Source organism: Plodia interpunctella, chromosome 30, assembly GCF_027563975.2.
Source record: "Plodia interpunctella isolate USDA-ARS_2022_Savannah chromosome 30, ilPloInte3.2, whole genome shotgun sequence".
Taxonomy (NCBI): Eukaryota; Metazoa; Arthropoda; class Insecta; order Lepidoptera; family Pyralidae; genus Plodia; species Plodia interpunctella.
Genome location: NC_071323.1, coordinates 986,002 through 997,211, shown reverse-complemented (window position 1 = coordinate 997,211; position 11,210 = coordinate 986,002). Strand labels below are relative to the sequence as shown.

At 35.7% G+C, this 11,210-nt stretch overlaps 2 protein-coding genes across 2 annotated transcripts; one reads left to right on the top strand and one right to left on the bottom strand.

Moving 5' to 3' along the window:
• Nucleotides 1–4,688: 4,688 nt before the first annotated feature.
• Nucleotides 4,689–7,319, top strand: LOC128682582 (choline-phosphate cytidylyltransferase B-like). The gene has a single exon (XM_053767390.1). It carries the CDS (start codon nt 4,930–4,932, stop codon nt 5,959–5,961), a length of 1,032 nt encoding a protein of 343 aa, XP_053623365.1. The 5' UTR covers nt 4,689–4,929; the 3' UTR covers nt 5,962–7,319.
• A 1,112-nt stretch (nt 7,320–8,431) lies between these two features.
• On the bottom strand, nt 8,432–9,673 carry LOC128682351 (uncharacterized). The gene has a single exon (XM_053766997.1). The coding sequence runs from the start codon at nt 9,671–9,673 to the stop codon at nt 8,432–8,434; it is 1,242 nt and encodes a 413-aa protein (XP_053622972.1).
• Nucleotides 9,674–11,210: the final 1,537 nt, after the last annotated feature.

Sequence of the window (11,210 nt, the reverse complement as noted above, 5' to 3'; positions counted from 1 at the left end):
TTTAAAGATGATAAAAAAAGTAATTGACAAATATTATTTGGCGTTTCAATGAGGGCGCCACTTAATTTCAAAATATGAAATTTGAATAGTTTCGACGTTAGTTCACTTTTCTACCACGCGTCAAATTATTCTTGTCAGAGTAAATTTCTGTGTTACAGTATTCATAGGATTTCTGTGAAATTCTAATTTCAAATATTATTTTTTTCTTTAATATAGGTAAAATAGTTCCGTTTAGTACAAAATGTCCGTGTCGTGGAGCATTTCAAATTTCGAACGCCTGCCATTCGAGCGCATTCGAAATGTTTATTTTTAAAATCTACACTCATTCGAGAAGCGAATGTATTTCTTTTTTTTTTCTTTATAAAATAATACTGGCTGGATAAATATTTAAAGTTAATTTTGCAGAGATTTTTTAAATAGAATGCTGCATCTACACTGTCGCGTTTCGACGAATCCTTTCGCGAATTCAATGTTGTATAGGTCTGTGTGATTTTACCTTGTCATGTAAATTATGTTTTAATGGCGAGACATGGAGCAATACAAGACTCTGGTTGTGTAAGATGCGGCTGTATTGTGTATACATGGGTTTTCATTTACTCCAGTCAGAATTATTCGTGTATTCAATCTAATCACTTATCAAACGTTGATATTTTTTATTAGACGTCTAGTGATGTCATAGCATAGGTGTTTTTTTTTTCTAATTTTACACGTGTGTTTGGGCAGTGGCAGCGCGTTGTGCAAAATTAATTTCATAAATGTATAACGACATTTGTTTAGGTAATTACTAAATTAAATTTTTAATTGGTATTTTTGACGTTTACGAGAAATGGTGCAAAACAAAAATACATACAATAGTGTAAAAGAAAATTTCCCGCCGTCTGTCCCTATGTATGCTCAGAGATCTTTGAAACTACGCAACAGATTTTGATGCAAGTATATGAAGTGGTCCTATTCGAAGGCGGGACCACACGCCACAATATACTCGTATTATGTTATTATAAAAATGGTTGTAATTTTGATTATACAATAAAAATTGTTTTTTTTTTTAAGTATAATAAACGCGACTGTCACACACCATATAAAGACTGCTTGGACGAATGTAACCACGATTGTAATTATTAACATCAAACGCTTCTATCTGTATAGTGATGTCGAAGTATCGATAATGAAAATTGATATATTGCAGTAGCATGGTACATTCGACAGCACATCAAATTATCACGCATGAACATCTATGGCGCGGTGATAGCGGCGAGTTTGCAGTGAATGCGGGTAGGTTGATGTGCTGTTGACTGTACATTACAATTATATTATTTGTATAAAAATGTGTTTTTACAAATTGATGAAATACGATTGTCTGTGGCGTGACTGTGGATAGTTCAAATTCAGGATATTAAATGGAATTATGTTGATTAGAATTTATTATCAAAAATCAAATCATTTGTTCGGCAATTAGGCGTTCACAGACAGTTTTTCACGTCACACTCGAAATATTTACCAAAGCTACAAACTACTAATTGATTTGATAATGGCCGATATTACCAATCTATCGGTAGGTGATCTCGGAGATCGGGATATTTATGTGGCTATCGATAATTTTGAAACGATTGACGATATCGATTGGTATTCTAAGTTTTGGAAACGATTAATTATATCGGTTGTGTCTATTTTTAAATCGATCGTAATATCGATTGTTAACCTTGAAACCAAACTATACTCAATACTCGCTCAAAATTATCGACAGATCCAATATTACCTGACAATCGATAGCGATCTATCGATTGGCATCACTGATATTGACATAACTAAATGTATCAAATCCGAGTATCAAATAATGAAGCTGTAATACAAAATTTGCATTTATCGATACTAATTGTTATAAATCGACATAAAAGACATCACTAGTACATATTACCGCTAAACAGTTCGCCGATTTCATTGCGGCAAATAAAAGCTATCAAACCACGCAATGTTCACGCATTAAAGCGTGAATTCCCGTCGGCGTCAGTGTGGAGCCAGCATAAAATTACAATCGTGTGATAGTTTAGATAATTCGGTGCCTGATGTATGTATGAGTAATGATTATATATTTCGTCAATGTATTTGGATGGTCGATTTGGCATTGTTTTGATATTAGCTGTTACACGTGAATACAAGTGTGAATTTCACGACTGTTTGAACTAGGCGTGTAGCGTTTCATTAGTGCCGCATTTTTTTTTTTCTTAATATATATATATATATTTTTTTAATTTAACATTTATAAAATTATCATAGTGTCAGTACTTTACTTATTTATAAAATAGGCTAATTAAATTTATTACTGTGTATGGTACAGTTTAATAAACACTAATGAGAGCCCGCGGCGGAGTTCGAAACGCTCGTGAAATTCACCCACAAGCGAACTTCTGGGGGGTCTACCACAAAACGTAAAACACGTGGCACGTGATTGCGTCCACACTTTCTCACTTTTTTTCTTACACGACGCATACACGTTATAGGATATGTTTGTATGGTTCGTGGTAGGCCTTCTGGGGACCTATTGTCACGCTTTACAAATTCACTTCATAACTGGTTTTGCCTTCATAAAAAATCACCGTCCGATGGAACTTTCGATTGTGAATTGGATTAAATCGAAAAAGATGAACTCCTGATTAAGGCGGCATTAAGATTTTCATTGAAAAATGAGCTTTATACCGTCCTCTGAAGACTTGATTTGAATTGACATAAATGTCGACGTCAGCTCTCATATTGTTAACGTAAAGTCAAATCATTTGTTCAGAAATTATGCCTTCACAGGCATTTTCACGTCATATTCTAAATTAAATAAAATTATAATCCACCAAAGCCATAAACTACTAGCATTTCGGAACAGCTTGTCGTATGTCTACAGAGGAGCATAAGTCAAAGCATATGTGAATCAATAACTATTGATATTTGGCATTGAGCGAGACATTTTAACGAAAATATGTTTTAAATTCTAATTAATAAGGATTAATGTCGAAAAATTCGATTGGTGTTCTAGTCTATGTATAATATTTACAAAAGCCATTGTCGACTATCGTTATTACATTGACAAACGACTAATGAACTGATTGAGACAAACATATATTTTAAAAAAATCCGATATTTAATGTGAATATCTAAAATATATGATGGTGCGCGTTTATTGTATGGAATTGTTACGCACACGTGCTCGCGTACGCAACACAGCCGGTTGGGACGGCGTAGTGCGCGTTTTCATTTGCGAATTTGCGAACCAATCACATTGCGTGTTGCCGTTGCGTCACAATGTGATTAGTTAGCTGTGCTTCGCTGCGAATCGACACGATGGTGAGACGTAAATTGCGAAGCCGGGTTAAAATATAGTTTTGAATACTAGAATGTTTTCAAATGAGCAAAGCCGTTTCAAATGATTTGGGCACGCAGTAATCGTGTTAATTTACCTTGTTATTCATCAAAAAGTTAACTCTCTCTAAGGTAAAATATGTTTTGTCACTATCGCACTTTATTGTTTTATCGCACATTTGAAGTTGACAGAAAGAGACGAAACATATTTTAGCTTAGAGAGTAGTTAACTTTTTTATGAATAAATGGAATCTTTATAACAACGTCAATAAGTCTAGTTTTCAATGTCATTAATTTGACATTTGTTATCTACAATATATATATACGATCTACCTACCTATACAATTATTATAAAGAGGTAAGAGTTTGTGAGATTGTATGTTTGAGGCAGGTAATCTCCGAAACTACTGAAAAAATTTCAAAAATTCGTTCACCATTAGAAATTCAGTTAGCATATAAGTTTTGGCCGCACTACGCTCACAGTCACCCATACAATAAATGTGAACCTCATACACACATGTAAGATATTTTCAATAAAACATTATAATGAGGTCAGTTGAGTCTAGGTCATAAACACTTCTATCGCACCGCTCCCACCCGGCAAAATGAAATTCATTGAAAATTGACCTTTGTGGCTATGTCTGTAGACATACTTTACATTGACAACAAATTAGCGAACGCTGTCAATGTAAAATGGTTCTACAACGAACGGTTTAAAGCTCATTTTTCAATGAATGTTATGTGCCGGGTGGTAGCGGTGCGGTAAGTGTTATATGATCTCAAATTGCCATTTTATTAGAGTGCATTTGAATAAGTTTTATCCTTTTTTTTAAATTTAGCATTTAAATTTAATTCGCCTACGTGAAATCGCAAGTTGTACCGTACAATATTATTGTAAATAGACCTGAGGCAGAATTTATTAATAAATATAAAAATGTTCACTTATTTATATGTTTCATTTCAAATTCCTACTAGGTTTTGCCCGCTGTTTCGCCCGCGTGAATTTCCCTCGGGAATAGCATTTTCCGGAATGAGAGGTAACTGATGTCCTGTCGGCAAACAGTTGGTAAATTTTTTGGTTTCGTGTACATTGCTGGTTTTTATAATGGGTAATAGTTTTATTGATAAAAATATGTTAAATTCTTGAAGAATGGTGGCTTTAGTACAAAGGTCAAGAAAATTATATAGACATGGAATTGGTACTCCGTTCTAACCAAATTAGAAGATTCTTTTAGGAGCAAAATGAAAGACATGACGGGTTTATGGCGTTTTCTGTCTACTATTCAGTATAATTTTTGTTGACATAAAAATAAAAAGTATAAATCTGTCAAAGTCAGACTAACGTCAAATCGTTTAAATAATTCATCCATCATTGATTTGATTTTCAACCAAAATAAAAGTAAAAATTGTTTCTTTCCTACCATACATAAATCGGAAATCGAACGAACTTGGATTAAATTTTAACTACAGCTTTCGTATACATTACATCAAGAACTTCAAGTAAGCCGACTTTTAATTATCATTGTACTTTTCTATCACTGTAAAATTAGAAAGTTTATATCCTACCGGCATTGACACGAAGCAATGTTGAAAGAGATGAAGAATGGTTACACGAGTGAATTACCTGAAGCTGACCTCGAAGTAAGATCTCTAAGCACTATAGCTCCATTTAGCACAGAACCAGGCCCTTTGGCAGAACTCGAAAGATGTGATTACGGGAAAATAACTCGCGCCGTTGCCATTTCTGGCACTGCCAGCCGACCAGTACGTGTATACTCCGATGGAATTTACGATGTTTTTCATCAAGGACACGCCAATCAGCTTTTGCAAGCAAAAAACGTGTTTCCTAACGTCTATCTCATTGTAGGCGTCTGCAATGATGCATTAACGCACAGTTTAAAAGGACGAACTGTTATGAATGAAGACGAAAGGTACGAAGCAGTAAGACACTGCAAATATGTCAATGAAGTAGTCAAAGACGCACCGTGGGTGCTGAACGAGGAGTTTCTCGAGAAACACAAGATAGATTTTGTAGCTCATGACGATATCCCGTACACTTCTGATGATGCCGAAGACATTTATGCGTTTATTAAAGCGAAAGACATGTTTGTTTCGACTAAAAGGACTGAAGGTGTATCGACTTCGGATCTTGTTGCACGAATCGTGCGTGATTATGACATTTATGTCCGTACAAGTTTGGCACATGGATGTTCCGCAAAAGATTTAAATGTATCGTTCATTGAAGAGAAGAAATATCGCTTCCAAAACATGATGGATGAATTAAAAGACAAAGGAAAGAAGGTTATGACCAATATCGGTGGAAAAAGACTAGACATACTAAGCAAATGGGAAGAAAAGTCTCGGGAGCTAATTGAGTCTTTTCTGTTGATGTTCTGTCCTTCTGGACATTTGTCCAGCATTTGGAACGCTAAGGACAGGTTGATGCAGGCTCTGAGTCCTCCCGCTTCACCATTGAGAAGTCCATCTCCAGAAACCGATGGAGTAAGTGCCTGTTCAAATTCAACATTCGAAAATGGTTCTGCAATCAATGGGAAGATACCTCAATTGATCGTAGAATTCAGTGATGATGATGAATTTGTTGATAGTATTCCGTAAACAGTATTAAGACAAGTCTGAAGATTTTTGTTATTTTATTTAAATTATTATTGTTATTTATCTTATTTAATAACACCCTAGCGGGTAATTAAGCTATGTATGTCTTGATGTGTAGAGATTTTATCTAATCTGTATTTAAAATCACAAGAGTCAGGCACGAAGAAACAGAGGCTAGCTTCATACAATTACATTTTCGTAGGTTCTGACTTCTCATTGTTTGTTTCTGTTAGGTTTCAGTTTAATTTTGTAAAGAGTAATTTAATTTGTCTCTATCATCATTAGATAGTGAATATGTGTGTAGTGAACGTGTCCTCGGTTTCTTCCTCAGCCGTTGAGCATCGAAGCCCCGGTGTTATGCTAGTAATTATTTGTTAATAATTGTTGTCAATGGAGGACTTAAGAATTTTAGTCACAGTCTTAGAAATTTCGAACTCCTGTTGCGTAGTGTGCATGTGAGCTTTTTGTTATCGCAAGGAAAAACCAGTAATATACCTATGTCGAAACAGCCCATTCGGCGAACTGTTTGTCGATAGTCTATTGTCAGTCTAAGATTCAGTATGTGTAACCGAAATAAAATGTATTAATAAGTGTTAGTTCCTTTTTTTTACAAGTTTCATTATGTAATAAATCCACGTCATTTTATGATTTCACAGCAATATAAAAATTAAAATAGACTTTTTACGAAATTACATTACGTGGTCGATAAATGTTTTACTTTAGAATGTGTAGGTTTGAGCTGTTATTTGATTTGTTTTCAACAAAATTTAACAATAAGTACTGTGACGATTGTTATAGGTTAGAAAAATGGACTGTAGTAAAAATGATTTATTTAATCATTCCAGTTAGCATAAAAGTTCCTTGACAAAAGATTCGTAATCATTCCAATTAGCATAAAAGTTCCTTTTAAAGGAAAAGGAACGTATATGCTAACTGGAATGTTTACGAATAACAAATGTCAAAATAATGACATTGAAAACTAGACCTATTTGCTTTGTTATAAAGATCATATAAAGTTCCTGAAATTGGGCACGAAATTTATTGCCATCCCTTTTTGGCAAACTGTTATTGTCGTACGCAAGAAAAAAATGTCTACAAATTTTAGAGCCAAGTTTAGCAACGGCTTTGCTTATTTGTAAGCATTCTAGTTTAGTATTATAAATTATTTCTTTTGTTTTTATTTTACTATTATCTATGCCATTTAATAATATTATAACTAAGCATTTAAGTAAATGAATCTCAAAGTATTACCTAATTTTTCGTGATTTTTACACACGTAACAGTATTTTTTTTTTGTAAGTATTATGTTTGCACAATAATTTAACGATTTTTTGTTGAATAAATACTTAATTTTGTCCATGCATTTGATTTTTATTCTTCTTCGTTAGGAGTCGTAATGGCTATGTTATACTAGTTGTTTACCCGCCACTTCGTCAGCGTAGAATGTTTACTTCTGACAGCGTGATCATATTTTTTGTGATGATTAAGACAGCATAATTTTATTTTTTGTGATGATGTGTTTAATTATGCCAGAATACTAATTTCTAGAACGGATACTTTGTGTGATAGCCAATTAAGTCGTCTTTGGCTGTTTTTTCAACATGATTCTCACACAACTTTTCACCCCCTATTACAAACTTTTAGGGGTTGATGGTTGAAGAAGAAAAAGTAGCCTATTTTTAAACAGGCTTCTTCATATTTTTTGTAGAAAGCTTTTGTTTAGTCACCTGTCCCGTTGTCTGTAATAAAATCTTGCAAGTACGATTTCTCCTACTTTCATTTGTCCTACAGAGTCGCTTCAGTTTCCATGACAATGCATTATTATGATAAACATGATCCGATGATGCACCCAGGATCGGCTCCAACGAAAGGGAACTCCTCAACGGTTTACAGCACGGACATGGGTTTTTGATAGGTGTTATAAATGGCATAAGACCTCTCTGACTGTTGAATAGTGAATGGCTCACATCAAATGACAGTCATTAATGTATAGCTTTATGTTTTCTTTTTGACAATAAGTGCAACACTGCAAATGTCACTTTGTTATTACCGGACTACCTCTCCTTCTGCTTCCTTAACCACCATGCAATGCAATGGTTGCTGTTGCTAGTTTATTTATATTTATAATATTAAATCAATATATATATAATGTAATTGTTATGTACTAATAGTGAAATTCCACTTGATTGTTAACCACAATAAACGTGAGGACTTTCATGCATCTGCTGGAGTGTACAGACCCCACTGGCGATTTATACGCACCTCTTAACACTGACGACAATAAAAGCTTGTGGCAAACATTACATTTTTGTAAAAAAAAAACTTGTTTATATTGCCCCTTCTGTGTCCTGACAGAACGGAGGAACCGGTTTAGTCAAAGGTTTAGACCAAGTTTAGTCAAAAGGTAGCTAAAGTAGATCAAAAACTAAATGATTTAGAGACCAAATAAAGCGAGAATTGTGTGTATTTGTTATTATTCTTCATTATCATTACTAGTGCAATCACAAATGCCGTTAATCTTACCAGTGCAACTATATTGTTTGTACGCAGGTGGACACACGCACGTGCACTCTTTTTGATCGGCCGCCGCGTCACTAGATTCCGTTGCGGATTTATCTTTATTTCCTTTCGATTCGCGCTTAGCTACCGTCCCTGAAGGCGTCTTTGTCGCGGGCTTATCTGACTTCTTCATTCCCATGCACGATTCCATGCCACAACCAGACTTTTCTTGTTTGCCTCCCTTGCCTGCGGCGTCCACTAACTGGCTACATGGCGACTGAATGTCACAACAGGGTTCTTTGCTCTGTTCCGATTTACTGCACACCTCACACACTTTGCTAGATTTCGGTTCTACTTTAGTTTTCGTTTCAGCCTTACCACAAACTTCGCACATGTTACCAGCGGATTTTGACGGCATTTTGCAGCATGACTCAGGTTTACTTTTCGCTTCCGCCTCGCTACATGCTTCGCACACATTGCCGCTTGGTTTTGAAGGCATTTTGCAGCATGACTCAGGTTTACTTTTCGCTTCCGCTTCGCTACATGCTTCGCACACATTGCCGCTTGGTTTTGAAGGCATTTTGCAGCATGACTCAGGTTTACTTTTCGCTTCCGCTTCGCTACATGCTTCGCACACATTGCCGTTTGGTTTTGACGGCATTGTACAACATGGCTCGGGTTTGTTTTTGGCTTCCGATTTGGCTGTCTGACTGCATAGCTCCTCACACGCTTTGCTGTTAGATTTTGACCCAATTTTAGCTTGACAACACGGCATAATTTCGCTGCCATTGCCTCTGCTTGTACTAGAACGGTCCTTGAGAAGTTTTTCAGGGATTATCACAATACTGATATTAGGCACGCTGCCTGTGGCGCTGCACTGGATGGCTACTGGCTGAGAACACGAAGGACAACGGAGTTCTTTCTCCACCATTTTCGTTGCACTCGCGTCTTGTGTTTTCGACATTTGTTCTTTACATTTACTGCACATATCGGCTTCGTCTGTATTGTTCTCTTGACAAGTATTACAGGCGTTGTTAGAAGAGATTTTAGCCATAGCTTCCCGGCACATGGCACAGTTTATATCGAATTCGTCGACGTTATTATCGATTTCCAACGTCTGTGTGTGTTGTAGGTTGGCTTCGCATTTTTCCGAATTGCAACACGGTGTTTCTTCGCAGCACATGCACGATGTGCAACTCATATTTGTGAGAGACATTGTGGGGTAAAGGTAGGAGGTAGAAATTCGTCGGCTGTTTATGCAAATTCGTGGGTGGGTGCTACGATTTGATGCCTTTGCCATTTTTCGGCGAATTGGCTGTTGCGTTGTATTCACGTATCATTTCTCATTGCCTTAACTTTTATCGTCCTGATTGTTGGTTGGTTGTTGTGGCTTATGGCTGTGCGTTTGATGTTGTCATTTTTATTGAGATTTTGATGTTCTGTCCTAGGTTCTGTCAGTAACATTTATGCTGACAAATTTAAAAATGATAAGGATGTATACGCCCGGTTAACCGGAGATAAATACTGTAATATTTGCAAAATTATTTTGATATGTTATTTTCTTGGTTTTCTTGTATCTATTTTCTATTATATCGTTTTAAAAAACATAATAAATTATACAACGTAAACCTCCCTCAGGAACCACACGGTCTATTGGTGAAAACCGCATGACAATCCGTGAAGTAATTTTTGAGATTACCGCGTACAGATAGACAGACGCGGCAGGCGATTATTGTTTTATGATATGTAAGGATACTGATACTCTACAAGTCACAGTATGACATTTGATGAATAAGCAATTGACTGAGAATTAGACAATTGACGGATGTGGCAATTCTCAGTTATACTGATAGGTACTTATTCCGTGTCAATCTCAGCCTTGACGTTGGCAAAATCATCGTTTTGACGAACGATGGAGCCATGAAATTAAAAAAAATAAATTGATAGGTACCTATACTTACTGTCTTCGAACGGAATGAGAACCATTGATTAAGTAAGTACGCCGGAGTACCTACTAATTCCATGCCAACACCATACCTCACATTACCTAATTCGGACATTTTTATAAGCATTACTTCTTTACGACGACCTCCGTGGCGCAGTGGTAAAGTGCTTGCCTCTGAACCGAGAGGTCTCCGGTCGGGTCATGATGGAAAATTGTCTTTTTCTGATTGGCCCGGGTCTTCGAAGTTTATACACCATAATTTTGTAATTATGGCAAAAAATAAAATGGGGCTATCAGTACATATTACTGATAATTATGTGCATAGTCAAAACAAAAAATCGAAATCCAAAATTTATCCCAAAAAATCTATAATAATTGGTTATAATACTTAGAGTGTGCCACCTGACACTAGTAAAGCTAGGCTCAGCGCAGCGGTTCACACAGTCGACTTTCATTGATAAATTCTGGCAATTCTTTTTTATTTATTTATTTTTTGCCTATGCCGGGGTCATTGCACGCGAGAGCGAGAGACCACGACAAACTATGAATTGGAATAATTGTAGTTTCAAACTACGTCCATAAATTCATTGATATTTTGGGATAAACGCAAACCTCAATAACTTTGGTGATAAACGATAATATTAAATTTTTATTATTCACATGTATTAATAGGGTCTTTAATATTAAGGGTTTGATTTTTTTGTCATAATAAAAAAAATATGGTGTATATTTAAGTACCTATTTGTTATAAAATATAGTATCGTTGAGTTAGTATCCCATAACACAAGTCTCGAACTTACTTTGGGGC

Excerpts from the sequence above, each read along its gene's own strand:
- LOC128682582 (XM_053767390.1), top strand. The coding sequence starts at position 4,930 with ATGTTGAAAGAGATGAAGAATGGTTACACGAGTGAATTACCTGAAGCT.
- LOC128682351 (XM_053766997.1), bottom strand. The coding sequence starts at position 9,673 with ATGTCTCTCACAAATATGAGTTGCACATCGTGCATGTGCTGCGAAGAA.